At 33.3% G+C, this 20,889-nt stretch overlaps 1 protein-coding gene across 3 annotated transcripts in view; it reads left to right on the top strand.

Annotated features, from left to right (window-relative positions):
* Positions 1-205: 205 nt before the first annotated feature.
* The window catches only part of LOC148950256 (cancer-related nucleoside-triphosphatase homolog), a 121,772-nt gene continuing 101,088 nt past the window's right edge, over positions 206-20,889 (top strand). For 2 of the 3 annotated variants that reach the window (XM_089091531.1, XM_089091533.1), the window contains exons 1-2: positions 206-435; positions 9,536-9,698. In XM_089091531.1, the coding sequence (XP_088947657.1) occupies positions 390-435; positions 9,536-9,698 (209 nt within the window). In that variant the 5' untranslated portion in view covers positions 206-389. The remainder of the gene's footprint in view (positions 436-9,535; positions 9,699-20,889) is intronic. The other variant, XM_089091532.1, reaches the window with a different exon arrangement.

Below are 20,889 nucleotides of genomic sequence, written 5' to 3'. Positions count from 1 at the left end.
AATATTTTAACAATAGTAAAATAATTGACTAAATATACATCAAATAAATATATTCTTTATAGGAGTAAAATAACCATAATTTGATATTTATAATTGGTTTGTTGACCAAGGGGCACCAAATACCATTCTTACTCCGGGCGCCTACAGGTCTATGTCCGTCCTTTGAAATAGGCAACATTTTTGAATAATGACTGCAAGGTTTTTACTGAGTGAAGGCGAGAGGAGACTCAAATCTCTCAGATCAGACTGAGTGAAAAATATCACCTTAACAGAAGTTGGTTTCTAGAGGAGACGTTAATAATCAAAATAACTGAGTGAGGTCCTCAGAGAGAAAGAACAACTACTACAATTTTTTTTCTTGTTAGGCCTAGCCTATTCTAATCAATAGGATGGGAAAACATGTTCTTTTAACTGGATCACCTGGTAAGATAATTGGTAAATATTTACCAATTCACATTATTGACTTAAAAATAAAGTGCATATACCACTTGATGCCTTTTTTTATGCTCTTTCCAAATATAATACTCATTTTTGTCAGAAATGAATTTTACCCCCACCCCTATATACCAATTCAGGGTATATATTTGCAAATTAGGGGGTGGGGGTAAAGTTTAAACTTACCTCCAATTTACATCAGAAATAAAATTTACCACCACACCCCCCCCCTAATGTGCAAATATGCCAATATAGCCTAAATTGATATATATATATAGGGGTGGGGGTAAAATTAATTTCCAACAAAAATGATCATTATATTTGGAAAGAGCATAAAAGAAGGCATTGAGTGGTGCATTCACTTTATTTGTAAGTCAATAATATGATTTGGTAAATATTACCAAAATTCATTTCCAACAAAACTGATTATTATATTTGTAAAGAGCATAAAAAAAAGGCATTGAGTGTTATATTCACTTTAGTTGTAACTCAATATGTTATTTGGTAAATATTTACCAAAACTACCTAGCCAAGTATAATTATCTGGTAAATTTTTATCAAATCATATTATTGACTTACAAATAAAGTAAACATACCACTCAATGCGTTTTTTTTATGCTCTTTCCAAATGTAAAAATCATTTTTGACAGAAATGAATTTTACCACCCACCCCTATTTATACCAATCCAGGGTATATATTTGCACATTAGGGGGGGGGGGGGGATTAAATTTTATTTCTGATGTAAGTAAGAGGTAAGATTAAACTTTGGTAAATATTTACCAAATCATATTATTGAGTTACAACTAAAGTGAATTTACCACTTGGTGCCCTTTTTTATGCTCTTTACAAATATAATAATCATTTTTGTTGGAAATGAATTTAGCCCCCACCCTTATATATATCAATTCAGGGTATATATTTGCACATTAGGGGGGATGATGTTAATTTTATATCTGATGTAAATGAGAGGTAAGTTTAAAATTTTCCCCCACCCTCCTAATGTGCAAATATATACCCTGAGTTGGTATATATATGGGTGGGGGCTGAAATTCATTTCCAACAAAAATGATTATTATATTTTTGAAGCACATAAAAAAAGGCATTGAGTGGTATATTCACTTTAGTTTTAACTCAATAATATGATTTGGTAAATATTTACCTAACCCCCCCCCCCTCCCCTAATGTGCAAATATATACCCTGAATTGGTATATATAGGGGTGGAGGCTAAAATTCATTTCCAACAAAAATGATTATTATATTTGTAAAGAGCGTAAAAAAAAGGCATTGAGTGATATATTCACTTTATTCATAAGTCAATAATATGATTTGGTAAAAATTTACCAAAATGGATTTGGACATACCTTGTCCAATTTACCTGCTTAAAGCTAGGCTAATGTAAGTTTGTAGGTTGAAACATAATTTAGCCCTCATGAAAGTGAGTATATTACTTGATGTCTTTTTTATGGTCTTTCATAATTCAATAATTGATCCTGGAGGAAATTACATTTTGACTCCTGAAAGGGCTCAAAACAGCCCATAGTAATCAAAAGTTTGAAAACTTGTTTTTAAAAAAACTAGCTAGTGAGAAAAAATTGCCATTTATAGCTAATTCAGTAGGCTAACGGTATTTATTATTTGCCTTGAGCCCTGTCTTATATTATATTTTTGTTCAGGCAAAGTTGGTCAAGTAAAAACAGTTTTTGTTCACTGAAAACAGACTTTTCTGAATAAGGCCACATTACAATTATAGACAAGTTACTAGCAACATGCTATCTTAGAGATTAGAGATTAGGTTGTGAAAATTAAACTTTCAGAGAATTCCAGTATTTCTTTAACTTATTGCCCTATAGAATAAGAGATGTTCATGCACATTGTTCTGCCATATATAATGCAAAAAAAACAACAAACAAACAAGTAGTTGAGATAGTTCTTGCATGTTGGTAGACTCATCTAGTCATAAAGTATAATATGTACTACCATGGGCATAGCCAGCATATTGTCTAGGGGGGGGGGGCATTCGAAAGTGTGATGGAGTTTTATCAACTGCTTTTTCCAAACCATCTGCTTTTTCAGCCATATCTAATATAAATTTGAAGGTGTAGGGGGGGGGGGACAGCTGCCCCCCACCCTACGCCCATGTGTACTACCTCTTTCCTCTAAGATAGCAAAAAGGTGGGTCCAAAGATTGGAATTTTTTTTTAGATAGGTTGGATCCTTTAATGAAAATTTTTAATGTTTTGATTTTCCTAAGCTTTGAAACGTTATGCTCCTCCTGTAGAGTTTCATTGGTTTATATAACAGTCTAGTTTATTTCTTTGGTAATCTTTTGTCTAGGGTAATACTCAGTGATTTGACGGTGCCTAATGTTGAACAACTATTTTGGAAAATAAATTTCATTCTTTTTTTCTGTTTCTTGTTTCATCACAGTTGATTCAACTTATGGTTACAGAGGTTCAAACATTACACAGGTTATGGTTACACAACAATAAAGATTCATTGGCAAAATGCATGGAAAGTATATAATTTGGGCTATATATTTGCACATCAAGGGAGAGGGGTTTAAGTATAGCAAAGCTGCATGCAAAATGTGTTAACTGAAATTATTATACATATTATGAAGTAAGAATTGTTATCTTAACGTGCTTTCTTCACAACAGCCCATAATCAAGACCTTTACCCAAATGTTTGCTTACAGATCTTATATATCATATCTGTAAAGGGAAATAAATTCTTGCTTACAGTCTCAACCTTATAAAAATTAAATAAAAAAGAAGGTTTTTGACTAAAAGTAAGGAGCAACATTTAAGTTTAAAATGAACAAAAATTATTACATGCATGAGGGGATTGCCCCCCTCAACACTGCACTCTTCATGCTAAAGTTTTTTATTGTTACAAAAAATACAACTTTGTATTGTTCTAATTAAACAGCCCTGTGTTTTAAGAGTTATTCTTAAAGAATTGTACAAAATTCAAATTCTAGCATAAGAGTGATGTATTGAGGAGGAGGCCAGCCCTCTCATGTATGTAATAGTTTCTGTTCATTTTAAGTTTTAATATTGATTTTTTTCTTTCCGTTGAAAAAACTTGTTTTTTAATTTAAGTTCTGATCTTTTTTTAAACAACGCCAAGAAATCTGGCTCCACCTCCACGGAAAAATTGCACCATGGAAGTATCCTCTAGACAATTCAGTACTACCACTGTTAATAATAACTTACCACAGCACCAAGCCACCTAAGGCCAACACAGCTACACATGCTCCTCCTCTATCCCAATCTATTAATTGCCTCCCTCCTTAAATCTTCCCAGAAAGTTCCCATTTTCCTTAAATCTTTCCTTACAACATCCTCCTACCCAGACCAAGGACATCCTGCTTTCCATTTAGCCCTAGATGGTTGGCCAAAAAGGACAATATTTGGGAATCTGTCATCCTTCATCTGCAGAACATGCCCCAGCCATCTCATTATGGCCCTAGAAACACCACACTTTTTGTACAGCCTGCTGTTTGAAGTATGGTCATTCAGTTGGGCACCCAAAACCATTTATAGAGAATTTCTCTGGAAATCATCTAGCAAATCTTCCTCTGTTTTTTTTATTTTTTGTTTTTTTTTAAGCACCCATGCATAAACAATCTTCAAATTTTATAACATAATTACTTTTCACCAAGGGCTGCAGGGGGTATTGTCATCTCCAAGAGCATAGCTATTGGACCTTTCAACTATGCTGAAAAAACAGCTATCTCAAAATTTTGATTGGATGATTTTGGGGAAAAGGAGCATGAGAGGGAGGCTACTTGTCCTCTAATCTATTTGCTTACTTAAAAAGCGCACTAGAACTTTTAATTTCAACTAGAATGAGCCCTTTTCTGATATTCTAGGACTATTGGTTTAATACAATCACCCCTGGAAATAAAAAAAACAAACAAATAAACATGTATCCACAATCTTTCTTCTGGCAAAAAATACAAAATTCCACATTTTTGCAGATAGGAGCTTGAAACCTCTAAAGTATGGTTTTCTGATATGCTAAATCTGATGGTGTGATTTGTATCAAAATTTCGTAACAGACAAGGAGTGTTTTCCCCTTTTAAAAAAATGTGGCAAATTTTCTCAGGCTCATAGCCTTTGATGGGTACAATGAAACTTAATGAATTGTATATACTTGGAACCAGCTAAATAAGCCAATTCTTTTGATATACCTATTGGTATCAAAATTTCACTTTTTAGAGTTTCAGTTACTGTTGAAATGCATTTTTCCTTACTTACAGTTTGTTACCACAAACTGTTTTGTAAGACTGTAGATTATCTTAAACCACACACAGAATTTTATTTCAGGTAATATTCCAACATTACAAAGCTGTAATTATTTCTATTTTAATACACTTTATAGTTCTGATATGCTTTGTTAAGTCAGACAGCCTTTTAGACCCAAGACACACTTGGCGTTTTCCCCCAAGCATTTCTGAGAGGTCTATAGGACAATATTGCAAGAGACACATTGGGTAGAAAATAATGCTTGGTAAAACGAACATTGATGGGAGCAATGCAGTCATCCATTGTCACAATAATAAGCAAAATGCAAAATAATTGATTGTTTATTTTAAAGCCTATACTGAGATGGAAGCAGAACTAAATGGAAGCAGACACACTTGGCCTTTTTTTTTTTTACTGCCAATGAATGAGTGTGTTTACAGAAGGTACATTATAAAAAAAACGAAATTGTAAGTCATATATGATTTTTTTTTTCTGGGAAGGGAGAGGACAATTGTAAAAATAAAAGCTAGATAATTTGATTTGGGAGTGTCCAGAAATTCTGAGAAGTTTGAAGTTTCAGGGGATTAGGTCCAAATTAGTCCCTGCTTTCAATGGTAAGCAAATCAAAGCTTATTTATCATAATTAAACAAAATGAATGTTAATCCAATTTATGTGCCCAAAACTAAATAGTATTTATAACAAAACTTGAATTCATTTATGTTAAGAAAGTTTTTAACTATTAGATTACAGAATAGCTTCTAGTTTAACTGCTCTAACCCCTCTCCAATGCCTGTACATGTAATTAATTCCATACAAATAACAGGTCAAATAGGGATAAATCCTTTTATAAGACAAGTAACAAACAACAAAAACGAAATCTGGATATTTCAGTCACTTATACAATGACCATCATCAGCAGACAAAACAGTTTATCTGCTGATGATGGTCACTGTATATGTGATTGAAACATCCAGATGTTGTTGTTGTTGTTTTTCACTTTCTAATAAAAGGATTTATCCCTATTTGAACTGTCATTTGTATGTCATGGAAAGGCAGTGTGGTCTTCAAAAATGCCTATTTGTAATTTATTCTTATGAATATAGGAGGGGGGGGCATACAATGTATTTGGAAATGTGTTTCTCCCAGCCTTTGAGTAGATTTGCACAAGGAAAGCTACAAGGCACCATACAATATATCAGTAAAATATGTAAAATACTAGTAAAACGTGTAAAATACATAAGTTATGTAAAATAGGTAAAATATCAATTTTACAGGGGTCCATAAAATAATGGTGAAATATATAAAATGCCCAATTTTACCATGATTAGTTTTAGCATTTACAACACTACCTCAATATTTCCAGAAAATTTCTCCTTAATACCATTAGCCTTATTAGCATTATTTTTAGCAATAGAATTAAGTAGTATTATGCATATAGTACTCTTTGGTTGGCTTAACATTCCGCTCCATATGCACTGAAACTTTTAACTTTATTCTCTATGGTGTTCCTGGGATATAGGTGCTATTCACTTTTAATAACCTGGATTGAAATAGTGTGTTTTGACTTATGTTCAACATTCCTCTAAAGTTTCAGTGTAAACCCTTAGCTTCAGAAGTACTACTAGTAGTAGCTGTAGTACTAGTATTGGCAGTTGTAGTAGTAGTCCCAGCTATTGCAGTAGTAGTATCCAAATAGTGTCTTTTGGTTAGCTCAACATCCCCCTTAACATCCCTGAAAGTTCCAACTTAATGCAGCATAGACCATTCCTGCAATATTTCTGATGCACTATTTGACATCTTGTATGCACAGAGTGTGTCCTGATTTAGTTCAATATCCCCCTAAACATTCCCTGAAAGTTTAATTTTCATGCCCTTAGCCTCAGTAGCAGTCATAGCAGTAGCAGTAGTGGAAGTAGTAGCAGTAGTAGTAGTAGCAGTATGCACAGAGTGCCTTTTGGTTAGTTAAATATCCCCCTCGAATACCCTGAACGTATCAACTTAATATTCTAAGCTGTTCCTGAAGAATTTCTGATATATCCTTTTTGCAACCTGAATACACATTTTTTATTTTACTTAGTTCAACTGCCCCCTGAACAAGCCCTGAAAGTTTTAACTTAATACCCTTAGCCTCAGTAGAAGTAGTAGTCAAAGTAGTAGTAATAGTTGTAAGATAAACAAAGTGCCTTTTGGTTAGTTCAACATACCCATGAACATGCCCTGAAAGTTTCAACTTAATACTGTATGGTGTTCCTAAGATAATGCTTATATGTCCTTTTGGTAACCTGCATGCTTATAGTATGTTTTGATATTGTTGAAACTTCTTCTGGCTGTTCTGTGGAAGTTGCACCTCAATAACATTAGCCTCACTAGTAGCACTAATCATAGTAGCAGTAGTAGTTTGCATATGGTGGCTTTTGGTGAGTTCAAAATTCACCTCAACATACCCTAAAAGCTTCAACTTAATACTTTAAGCTGTACCTGAGATATTGCTGGTACATCCTTTTGACAATCTACATGCTCAATGTGTGTTTCGATTTAGTTTTTATTATCACCGTGTGTGATAATAAAAATAAAAAGATTTTTTTTTTTATAATAAAAAGGAGTGTGTGTGTCCCTGAAAATTTCAGGAGTGTGTCCCTGAAAGCTTTGCCTTAGTTTCAGTAGTAGCACTAGTTATAGCTACAGTAGTAGCAATAGTATCAGTATGCATTTAGCATCTTTTTTCTCAACATCCCCCTCAACACACACTAGAAGTAGGCCTATATACCTTAATAGCCCTTCCTATTCCGTTCTTGGGACATTGCTGATGCTTCTGTTTGACAACCTGCAGGCACACACTGTATTTTGATTTAGTTCAAAATCCTCTCAACATTGCCTTTTGCAATTTTCCCTAGAGTTGCTTGACAAGACATATTTTTTCAAAGATGATTACACATTACACACATGAAAAAGCCTATGGCTTTTTCTTGTTTTGAATAGTAGAAGACAAGCCACAAGGAATTAGGCTCAATGTGTGTTTCGATTTAGTTTTTATTATCACCGTGTGTGATAATAAAAATAAAAAGATTTTTTTTTTATAATAAAAAGGAGTGTGTGTGTCCCTTAAATTTCAGGAGTGTGTCCCTGAAAGCTTTGCCTTAGTTTCAGTAGTAGTAATAGTTATAGCTACAGTAGTAGCAATAGTATCAGTATGCATTTAGCATCTTTTTTCTCAACATCCCCCTCAACACACACTAGAAGTAGGCCTATATACCTTAGTAGCCTATCCTATTCCGTTCTTGGGACATTGCTGATGCTTCTGTTTGACAACCTGCAGGCACACACTGTATTTTGATTTAGTTCAAAATCCTCTCAACATTGCCTTTTGCAATTTTCCCTAGAGTTGCTTGACAAGACATATTTTTTCAAAGATGATTACACATTACACACATAATAGTTTTGAATAGTAGGAGACAAGCCACAAGGAATTAGGCAGTAATGGCATAACCTAAGACATATTCATAATGGTAGAGCTCTCATTTCAAACCGCCACCATCTTTGTGGGCTCCTGGTTATTGTTTGAAATTCCCATAAATTTGCCTTCTCAATAAACCTTAGTTAGAATAGCCAAAATAACAGTTATTGTTCTTGAATCAGCTTCAAACGGTGATTCTTCTTCACTTCACTTGTTTTTCAAAATACTCCTTAGAATATCCAGTTAGTTTAGGTTAGTCATTTCTATATTGTAGTTGATGCAACAATCATGATTTTATCCCCCCCCCCAAAAAAAAATATTCTTATATAGCCTAGGCTACTCCTTATGTTTGTTTGAAAAAAAGTTCTGAGTGTGTGCTCAAGCTGATGACCCTGTCATTATGAGTCTTACTTATTGGATGCTTTGCCAATTTGGTTAGCATGGCTTTTCAGTTGGTTTTGTACTTTTGCTGCAGCTTACATATAAGAATGACTGTTTTTTCTTTGAGATATGGTTATAGCCAATTTTAAACTTTAGATTTCTGTCATTTACTATAACAGTTTTACATTTTTTTATATTTTTTATTATAGAATATCAGCATACATTTTACAGCAATACTGTTTTATGCTTGCCAAATGTAAAGTTTTGCTTCTAATTCCTAGCCCACACAGAAATAACTAAAATCTTTAGTCTTTTTTGAAAGATATATTAATCTCTGTGCTGAAAACATGCAAAGGTAATTTCAGATCTTTATTTTAAAATTATGATATAACCTACCAAAATATTAAAAAAAATAAGTCTTTATTTGCTGATAAATGCCGGTGTGTGAACAATAAAGTAACTTCTTAGATTACACTGACTTTTTATTTATTAATAAAATTGAAACTTCGAGGTATAAAACAAAGAACAAAACTTAAAGCTACAAAAAGGCTTAAACTTTCTTTTCTCCTGTCATACTTAAGAGTTTGCCTGTTTTAATGCTATTATATATTTTTCTTTTATACTCGAAAAACAAAGAAAAAACAAATGCAAATCTATTTTAGTTAGCTCACTGTTCTTCAGCAGTAGACCCACCCTTAAGAATATGTTTTTATTGGTAAATACACTTCTGTAATTAACAAAGTTACAAACAATTTTATGCTAATATCATTTAGCACAGTCGTTTTTAATAGCACACAATGACAACTAAATATCAAACGGCTTTTTTACACACCTCTTTTCTGTGTTGCACACCCTTTGGGATTAAAAACACTAGTAGGAAATGTTTGAGAACATTAATTTTCTTGCATTATGCCACTTTCTTGCATTATTCTCCAATGGGTGTCAATTTTGAGTCATCAGTGCCAATTGAGAATCCATTGTACAAGATTTTTATGGTTTCAAACCATTATAGGTGTTGGTAAAACGACAGTAATAAAGCAAGTCATTCAGAAGCTAAAAGAAAACAACAAAGAAGTAAGCGGATTTTTCACTGAAGAAGTCCGATATGCTGGAGACAGAATTGGTTTTGATATTGTAACTGTGACTGGTCAGAGAGGAGTCTTGTCTAGAACAAAGTCAGTAAGCATAACCATATAGGAGACTTTATTTTTGCTAACTCTTTATTAAGTTTTATGTCTATGCTGATTTATCTAAATTCTATTATTTTTTTAGTAGTAAGTTTTAAAGTACCAAGGACACTAAAAATAATTTGTGATTCTTTAAATTGATTGAGTGGAATTTTTCACAATCATATACTAATAATACTACTACTAACAACTCTCTTTAGTGCAAAGCCACCCGAGAAGAACAGCTAGACATGCTGTTCCTCCATCCCAATGTATTCAAAGCTAACCCCCTCTTTACACCCTCCCAGGAAGTTCCCATTTCCCTTAAACCTTTCCTTATGACATTCTACCACCCTGTTTGGGGACAACCTGCTTTTCGTTTGACTCTAGACGGTTGGCCGAAAAGGACATTCTTTTCCAATTTATCATTCTTCTTCCTTAGAACGTGTTTATAGCCATCTCAACCTTTCTCTCATTATAGCGCATAGAAAGGGGGATTGAGCAACATTTTTCGTACAGCTTACTGTTTGAGATTCGGTCAGTCAGTCCGGTACCCAAAACAATCCATAGGCATTTTCTCTGGAAAACATCTACACAACCATATACGTCTTAGAAAACAGGGAAAACTGGGGCTCAATTTCTAATGTAAAAGATGTTCAATATTGATTTGCAATATTTGCACTTAGAGGGTGCTAACATTGAAAATTAAGAACGTGTGCAAAAAATCAGCATGTAAATGAGTGAAAAAATGTTTGTGGTTTCTGCAGCAAAAGACAGACACTGTCGGTAATTGGCAGCAAACAGTGAAAAAAAAAAAAAAAAAAAAACAACAAAAAACAGAGGCTGAATGATTAAAACTATCCAAGAATATAGCCCTAACACATTGTTTCCAAATAGGAATTGAAAGGAAATGTATTTATCATTGAACAACAATAAATCAAAGGTATGATTTAATATGTTTATTTTTAAAGTTTTTCAAAAGTTTTTTTTATTCTGTCTCCATTTGTGGCTCTCTTAGACATGGATTAATAGAAAACGGAAATATTGTAGATATCCCTAGAAAAAGACGTTCTTCTGCAAGTGCGATTTAACAAGATTATAGCCCAAGTATCCAACATATTATAGAAAATTCCCTTTCAGTTACTATTTCAATTAATACAAATGGAGCTGATTTTGGAACACTTTTTGACACTGTTGTTAGAGATTTAAAAAATCGAGTGAATGTTAAGATAGTCGTAGAGTTCAATTCACGACACGTGTAATATTTTATTCTCAGAAGAATAATGAAGAACTGGAACCTATCCATTTTCATAGCTAAACCTGGATTTTTAATAAGAAAAGTGACATCGAACAAAGCAATTTAAATAGTAATCACAGGAATATGCATACAATAGTCAAATACATCCAGATCAGGCTGAAAGAGTCGATGGAATAGATTATAGAATGACAAGATTACCAAATTACGTGGGAGGTACTTATAAAGAACTACCTGAATTTATAAAAAATAAAAAAGCTTGCAGTAACATAAAAAATATTATAAAAATAGTTATAAAAATAACCATCAAAATATAAACTCTATGAAAATAAATTCAACTTTAATGGGATTACTCATTTTCCTATGGATATTCAAGATATTTATAAATTTGAAAAAAATATTATATTAAAATTTGTTTATATGAAATACCGTCAGTAAAAATAAAGTGGTTAGAGCTCATATTCCTAAAACTAAGATCAATGGAAAAACTGCTACACATGTGATTAATTTACTCTATTTTGATAATCATTATATTTTAATTAAAGATTTAAAGTAGATTACTTGTATCTCAAATAATTAAACATGAGCATAAAATTCGTCAATGTATATTCTGTGGAAGACACTTTAATGAACTAGAAACATTTGAAAAATGTAATAAAAAAGAAAATTGTGAAGATCCTGACATCATTATGCCAAAACCAGTATCTAAATTTGAATTTAAAAATATAGCTAAACTAATAAAAGTACCCTATTGCATAATAGCTGATTTTTAATTGTATAAGGAAAAATTTAATCAAAAGAAAGGTAATCAGCCTCTTAAAGTTCCTGAGAAAATACCTTTCTCTTATGGATTCTATGTAAGTTCCTCTTTTCATACAACTCGAAATAAATATTACGAATACTTTAGTGAAGATGTTATCGGGCATTTTGTAACTACTGTAACAGAAGTGTGTACAGAAATAGCCAATGAGTATGAAAGTAGACAGAGAGATCATGTTTATACACATGAACAAGAAAGAGAAAAGTGGAATAATAAAACTAATAAAAGCTGTCATATTTATGAAAAGGAAATATAAGATAATAATTTTCATTTAGATCACGATCATATGACTGGTAATATACGTGGATTTACTCAAGCAGAATGTAATAAAAACTTTAGAATTCCCAAACATATCTCTATTGTTATGCATAATCTATCAAAATATGACTCTCATTTATTTCTTAGAGAATAAGTTCCCGATAACGGTATTTTTGATTCAGCGGAGAGTTTTATACCGTTTTATAAAAATCACTGTTAATGAAATCCAATACGAAATGCGTTTCATAGATTCACTCCGTTTTACGGCTTCATAGTGAGACAGACCTTCTGAAAACTTAGCCAAAAGTGACTGTAAAGAAAATTGTAAATGTGTATAGTTTTTAGCATACTTCTGATATATTTTAAAGTACTGAAGAATTTAAAGAAAAAAAAATAAAGAAAGGGGATTTCCCTGTGAATATATTGATAGCTATGAAAAAATAAATGATACAAAGTTATCTTCAAAAGGCAAGTTTTATTCTAGATTAACGGAGAAAAATATTTCTGAAGAAGATTATAAAAGAGCAAGATCTATTTGGAAATTATTTAAATGTTAAACACTTTTAGGTTATACTAAATTATATCCAAAAAAGCGATGTTTTAAGTTTATCAGATGTCATTGAAAATTTTATAAATACATATTTTCACAATTTTAAACTAGATCGATTGAACTTCTTCTCAGCACCGGGACTAACATGCTTTTCTCAAACACTCTAAAGCTAAAATTCCATTATTTTATGATGAAGATATGTATACCTGTATTGAAAAAGGAACAATAGGAGGTGTATCTCAGTGTATGAAAAGATATGCTAAAGCTAATAATAAATATATGAAAATCTTCGATAAAACAAAACCTTCAAATTGTTCAATGTATTTAGGTTCTAATAACTTATACGGTTGGGCAATGTCTCAAAATCTACCTGAAAAACATTTTCAATTTATTAATATACCTGACCATTTAAAAGAAAACGACACCTCAGACTATTACCAACAATTAAAAGATTACGTTCAATCAGAATTGTATAAGGATAACGTAGGAGCCATTATATAAAGTTTATTTAGAATTTTCAAAGAGTTACACAATTTTTCGTTAGGCTTTGCACAAAGCTCTTAAAAAGTTTTTATATAAATTAAATACACCTCTTAACAATGAATATATTTTGTATTTTAAGAGTTTCCAATCTTATTGAAAACTTGGGTCGGCATTGAAAAAAGAACAAGGAGAACCTGCTTTTACTGAGCTATCCTATTCAAAAGAATATATCATTCATAATAATAAATTAAAACAAAACGGGACGAATGATTTTGAGAAAGATTATTTTTAACTCGTGAATACTGTTTGTTGTCAGAAAACCATAGAATATGTTAGAAAAAGAACTAGTAATTAAATAATCACTAGTGATGAACAAAGACAAAACAGAATTAAAAAACATAACTTTAGATCGGAAATAATCTTAAGCGAGAATTTCTTGGTAGCCAGAATGGCCAACTCAAATTAATCTAGATAAACCTATTTATATCGGATTCGCTGTATTAGAGTTATGCAAGTTACTGAAGTATGAATTTCATTATGAATACATGAAACCAAAATATAATGAGAACATTGATTTATGCTGCATGGATAGTTTTTTTTATGATATTCGAACTGAGGATTTTTATGAAGATATTAAAGCTGACCTCCAAGAAAAATTCGATACTACGGATTATAAAAAAGATAACACTTATGATTTCCCTGTAGTGAATAAAAAAGTGATTGGTATTATGAAGGATGATTTATCTGGAACCTTAACGTCGGATATTGTAGGTTTAAGATCAAAAGTATATGCTTGTTTAAAGGAACGGATGATGAAACCAAAGTAAAGAAAAAATTGAAAGGTATTAAAACGAATATCGTTATAGATAAAATAACCTTACACAATTATAAAAGTGTATTATTCGGAAACGTGGAAAGCTTATCAGAAACGCAGTATACTGTTTTTTCTCGAGATAACTTACTAAGTAAAATAAAGGAAAAAGAATGTGTTGTAATCAGATATGACTGCATGGTATCGCCTGGGACGCAATGGATTTGTTATTTCAATGATCCCAAGTACTCACTTGTAGAATTTTTTGATTCTTTTGGAATCCAACCTGGAAATGAAATCGTTAACTACTTAAAGATTTTAAATTAACAAATTGCTTATCATTCTACTCAAGTCCAAAATTTTAACGATGAGAATTTTGGTCATTTGTATGTTGATTATATAAAAAGAAGATTTAAGGGATCCACAGAATTGTATTTAAAGTTTGTTTTCAAATGTAAATGGAAGAAGAATTAGAAAAGAGATTACTTGTTTATCGTAGAAGTTTTAAATATTATGGAAATGTTAGTAATGCTTTCTTAGTATCTAAATTTATATTTAGTGCTTCAGGTTTATCTGCTTTTGTTATATTACCCCTTGCTTCTTCAAGTCTTGGGACAGTTCTGATTGAAATACTTGGAAAATATCTAAGAATAGCAGAGAGAAAGGCTGAGTATAAAACAGCTTATTCATTCTCTTCAGAATAACTTGCTATGTATAAATCAGGTGAATTGACTAATGAAGAAATAACTAAACGAGAAAATGAATTACGGAAAACATTACAGTTTTTTCCCCGTGAAAAATATTTTAAATAGGTAAAATTAAATGGTTATAACTATTGCACAACTTTTGTAAAGTCCAAAAATAACATTTAAAAATAATTTAAGAATTTTTTTTTTTTGCGAAACCCCTGCCCCAGGGGCTTATCGTTTTTTTTTGGTGTTGGTGATCTCACATCAGCCTGGGTTCTGAGGCAAACCCCGCAGGGTTTTTGTTTGGAGGGAAACTGGCTGCTTCTTACTCCTTGATCTGGGGCTAGATCGTATTGACATCATCAACTGCCACACGAGGTAACAGTGAGAGTCAAACTGCTTTGGATTGTAACCGGGGGATCAGACCAGTCGCGTTACCAACTACGCCATGCTGGCCTGTAAGGAGAGTTTAAACAATCTGCTTTTGTTTAATTTGACATGTAGAATCACTAAAAAATTTGCCAGCTACTGCGCTTGAACCCGGAACGTTCGGGTCAAGCGCTTTAACCAGTTGTGCCACAGAGACTTGTTTAGAGTTATATACTAATGGGATGGTAATATATAAATTATTTTCGATTTGGAAATTTGTTTAATAAAATAATTTACTAATAAATGGAGAAACTATTAAGCGAAATGAAAATGGACAATAAATATAATCGAACTATTAAGAAAGAAGATTTAGACATTGGAATAGAATACACAATCAAAGGAATCCAATGTGTTACAGCTAAATATGGAAAGAAAAACGTTATCATTATTGAGTTTAAAGGTGAAATTGTTAATCTATTTGCACCTAAGTGTTTTGATTCTAAAGACGCTTATCTTGAAAAGAAATTAAAAAAATTAGATAAAGGTATGATTTTAAAAGTTATTGAAAGAAAAATAAAGATAATATAAATTATTTAGATATTGATATTGAACTACCCACTAAATATTAAATCATATTAAATTATTAAATTTTATCATCAGTATAGTAAGAAATTCTTATTCCACAAGACCTGTTTTGATCTTATAGCTCGTAATGGAAAATTGTAAAAATGTTACTGGTTTTCATCTAAAATTATGTAAAATTGAATTTAAAGGGGGGTAAAATTGATGGGTGATCTAAGTGGGGCCTAGAACCCGTGTTCACATTGTGAAAAAGTGTAAAAATGAGACCAAGTTTGATTTCCAAGGACCTATTTTCATTTTGAATGCAGGGATAGAAAATGTTTAAATCGTGCAATATTTGATGTTAAAATGATTTAAAATGGACTCAAAATGATGTAAATTGATGGATTGATCTACGTGGGGCAGAATCGGAAACACCTTTTTGGATTCACTCACTTTGGACAGAATTAATTAAGAGCTTTGAACATGAATTAATTCAGTGACCCTAGCTAACTCATCTTTAATCAGCGATAATATATCAAAACCCATTCCGGTTCAAAAAATGGCAAAGAGATTATGCCAGGAATGCAGATTAAGAGTTACTATTAACTCTATTCAGTGCAGTAGCTGTGAGTTTTACTTCCATGAACATTGCTCCGGTATAGAACGTTCTAAGTGGTCAAAACATCGGTTTTGCCTAGATTGTACTACAAAAGAAGATACTAATGACAAGGTAGAACCCTTTGATGACTCTTTGCGTTGTTCCACCCAGACCCCGTCTACCCTTATGACACCTCCACGTCACCCATCGGGAAGTGACCTAGTCAAAATTTTGACGGAAGTGAGGTCATCACCCTTTTCGTCTCTCAAATCAATTCCCTGCCAAACCAGTTCCATGCCCCAGGACAGTCCCCCTCAACCACGTCCAATGTGTCCTGCCAAACCAATTTCGTTTCAAAAACAACTGATTTCACTTGCTAAACCCCTGAACAGGCTACAGTATTCAGGACCTGTGCTTCCTGCCAGTCCAATTTGATAAACCATGCCCCTACTGTTCCCAAAGCAAGTAGACTCTTCCCTTTAATGCAGCAGTTACTATAATTTATGAGTGAGCTTGAAAATGTTATTATAAAAATGTCCACCCTGACCACTTCGGAAAGAATTAAAGTTGGTAAATTCTTGTTTTACCCAGTCCAGGAAAAGCAGAATTCCCAAGGTTATGTTAAAACCAATATGCAAACAAGACTTATTGATGCTAATTGCGCTCCTGATAACATCATCAAAAATCAAAATTTAACAGAAGACAAGGTCAACGACAAAATTATAGATACGAATCCAGTGATTTCCGGTTCAACTAAGATAAAAAGACAAGTTTGTGTGTTTAAAGGATTAAACTCTCTTGGTTTTAATCCCTTCTCTGGCACAAGTGTTCAAGGTCAAGTTCATTCTGAAATTGACCCTAATTATGCATGTAAAACTAGGTGTGAGTTCAATACTAGTGATGAACTATGCAAGAAACAGTTAATGCTAATAAATGTATATGCAAATATACCTGGAGAGGGATTTGCCCGAATGAAAAATCATGTAAAAAACTTCAATTGTTCAAGATCTATTATTTTAAGAATTAATGTAGTGTCCCTGGGTGCAAACTCTTGCATTCCAGGGTTTGTGACAGTTTTAGAAGTGGGCTTTGCTTTGGTGAATGCAGTCAAATTCACTTGAAATATGGATACAAATACTTTAAAAAGCCCTTAAATAGTGCCGAAAAAAATTTAAACCCACAGTCAGCACCCCCTCCAATTCCTTCTCTCATCAGTTTGGACCTGTCAAAAAACGATTTACATCAAACCTTCCCACCATTACATCAAAGGTCAGTGAGATACAAGCAGTTCAGCTCAGCGAAAACAAATTCTCCCCCCTCCAACAGTGCCAAGAAAACTCTGTCAAAAAGGGAGAGTCACCGAGCCTGTCATGTAACACACCAGTGTCCATTGAAGCACCACCACCAGCTCATTCCGGGGAATTTAAGACCCCCACCGTATTCTATCACCACAAAGAAGACCCTACTTCCATCCATTCGGGTTATGGAAGTATCGAATTACGTGACTCTAGTGTAAACCAGTGTTTTAGTTCTAACTTATGTCCCCCCAAATCCCTACTTAATAATATCCCCATAATTTGTCCGCTGTCCTCCTTTTCTCTCAAGCCGGGTCCAGCCCCGCCTTTTAATCCTGCTTCTCAAACGAATCCCGAAAAAGATGCCTCTCCTCTCCCAGATCCACGGTCCTCCCATCCCCCACTGCCTCCCACAATTAACAAACAAAAAATAACCCTCTTTAGTAACCGTTTTACTTTCCCAAAGTTGCTTGTTACGAACGCCGAAAGCCTGAATTTCAACAAATTGATCGAGCTAGAGGCCCTCTTTCAAGTAAACAAAATTGATGTAATTGCCGTAACTGAGGTTCAAGCACAGAACCCTGATTTATTGAAAATTAATAACTACTCCCAATTCATAAAACTTCGTCCCCATGATCACCCCCTAGGTAAAAAGGGAGGTGGAATACTATCATATGTAAATAATTATCACTTTCCTAAATTAATTCATACTCCCAACCTTTCAGATTACGATGAAATCATTTGGGTAAGCGCAAGACCCAATGTTTTACCCCGCCCCTTTAATTTGATTGTGTTTTGCTGCTTCTATTATTCCCCAAATCAAAACGCTGCACAAAGACAACAATTCTACCAGCAACTGCACAGCAGTACCGACTTTGTCCTCTGCAAATTCCCGAACGCCGGTATTTTCTCAGAAGGTGATGCTAATGATCTAAAGTTAAATTACGTTTGTAGTTCCCTAAACTTAAAACAAATAGTAAAAATACCAACAACAAAAGGAAATTCAACCCTTGATTTAATTTGCACCAATATGCAGGCTTTCTATACCCCTCCTGTCCCCTTGTCCCCGTTAGGAGGAAGTTACCATTTTTGTTTATTAACGAAGCCTCTCAATAGCTTTAATCATACTTTTTCTGTTACTGAGTTCTCTTATCGCCCAATTTCCAATGATGGCCTCTACGCATTTGGATCTTGGATTGCCAATGAAAACTGGCTGGCCCTCAAAGGAAATAAATAACATTAATTTTAAAGTCTCCGAATTCCAAAATCTGATTAAAACAAAATACATAAATTCCTTGCCTGTGAAAAAAGTAAAAACATGTTCTAATGGCAAACCATACATTACTAGCGAATTGAAAAAACTAATTAGAATTAAATTGAATCTACGAAAGTGTGGCAAAACATCCGAAGTCAACTCACTGCGTAAACATATAAAAAAAGAAATACGTAAATCTGCTTCTTCATATTACAAATGCAAAGTCCAGGATTTATTTTCTACAAAGCCAAAAGAATGGTATAATAGAATAAAGAAAATTTTTTGGGAAAACACATAATAATATAGATTTCCATTTCCAAGAAGACCCTTCAGTTACAGCCAATGATCTGAACAGGTTTCTTTCTTCCATAGTTCAGAACCTCCCTTCCCTTTCTTTTGACAATCCTCATGATTTGTGCTCTCTCAATTTTCCCGTTATTTCGCCCTCGGATGTGGAGGCAAAAATTAAAAACATTAAAAAGTGTAGTACATGTCCATTAGACATTCCGATTGTACTAATTAAAGCCTTTGCCAACAATCTCTCAAAGCCTTTGTCCTTACTTTTGAATGAAATTACCTGTACTGATAAATTTCCAAATTGTTGGAAATTAGGTTTTATTACTCCCGTCAAAAAGAAAGGTAATAATCAAGATTTTGATGGTGTCCGTCCCATTACTCTTACTCCAGTTTTTTCAAAGCTTTTTAGCTGAGTGGTTGAAAGTAAAAATAATCCCAAATGTTGACCAAAGGCAATTCGGAAACCTACGCTCTACATCTACTACCCACTATCTTGTTCACCTTATGGTCACAATATGTAACACACTCGAAAAACCCCAATACCTGGCTTAATGTTATCGCTGTTGACTTGCAAAAAGCTTTTGATTTAATCAACCACAATATACTATTAGAAAAGCTATCTAATGACTTTCAAGTTGACCCTTATTTAATTAGAATAATTGCGTCTTTCCTCTCTAACAGAACGAAAGTCGTGAAATACCTGAATATATATTCTGATCCCCTCCCAATTTATAATGGTGTGCCCCAAGGAACCCTCTTAGGTCCAATTTTATTTCTTACAATGATAAACAACCTTGGTGTTTATTTCCCGGATAGATGGAAATTCGTTGATGATCTAACTGTCTTAGAGACATGTTCCAAAAATTCCAAAAGCAATCCAATGTACATCTTGGAATCGATATCAGCCGAAGCTCTTGCTGATGATATGAAAGTCAACCTTTAAAGTCAACTGTTCTTACTATTATTTTCCTTAAAACTCCTCCTTCTTTCTCCTATCCAATCCCCCCTGAAATGCCCGTTACCACTTTGAAAATACTTGGTATTACCATCTCTAGTGACTTAAAATGGGATTGTCATATTAATGACATCTTAAAATGTGCAAATGCCGCACTTTACCTCCTGAAACTCCTTAACAAATTTAAATGCCCTAACTCGCTCTGTTTAAGGATTTTTCTGTCATTTGTACGTCCAACCCTTGAGTATGCCTGCCCTGTTTGGCATCCTGACATTTCCATTGAATTGTTGGACAGAATAGAGGAAGTACAAAAAAGTTGCCTTAGAATTATCTAAAATAACGGTAAAGTACCTTATATTTACCTTCTTAGGAGAGCTAACCTTGTCTCGCTTAAGGAAAAGAGAGCAAAAGTGACCTTGCGCTTTATTAACAATACCCATCATAACTCTCGACTAACTCCCCCTGTCCCTGGTCAATATTCAACCCCTCAACCCTACCTTCTGCGTTCTATGTCAACCAAAATTACCCTTCTCGTCCCACTAAGAGTTTACAATGAAAGATATAGAATAACTTGTATCCCTTAAATAGTTGACATTTTCGACCACTGAATCTACGCTGCCTCCCCCTCCCCCTCAATCACTTTTTATCTCATAGTTATTAATTTTAATGCCCATTTTGCAAATTTGGAAGTTTTATAATTATGTTTGTTAGTCACCAACTAACTTATTTTTTTTTTTTAATTTTACTTTATCCCCTTGTTAATTTTACGAGTTTTTTTTTTGGGGGGGGGGGGCATTTTTGCTGACTTAACATTGGCCTTCTAATTTTATGAGTTTACTTTGTACTTTGTTTTTAACGTTTTTACGTATTTGACATTGACCCTTTTATAATCTTCTGTTGTTGTTTGATTGTTTGTTTTTATTGTTCTTGTTTCGCCGTATTTGACGCTAAAGTGCGAATTCGGCCCTTTTGGGCTTGTGATAGCCATTTTTCAGCAATAA

Source organism: Artemia sp. Qi Xiang Cuo, chromosome 7 (genome assembly GCF_049724085.1).
Source record: "Artemia sp. Qi Xiang Cuo chromosome 7, ASM4972408v1, whole genome shotgun sequence".
In the NCBI taxonomy this organism is placed as follows: domain Eukaryota; kingdom Metazoa; phylum Arthropoda; class Branchiopoda; order Anostraca; family Artemiidae; genus Artemia; species Artemia sp. Qi Xiang Cuo.
Note: the sequence above shows the minus strand (reverse complement) of the source record. Positions and strands in the feature narration are given on the sequence as shown.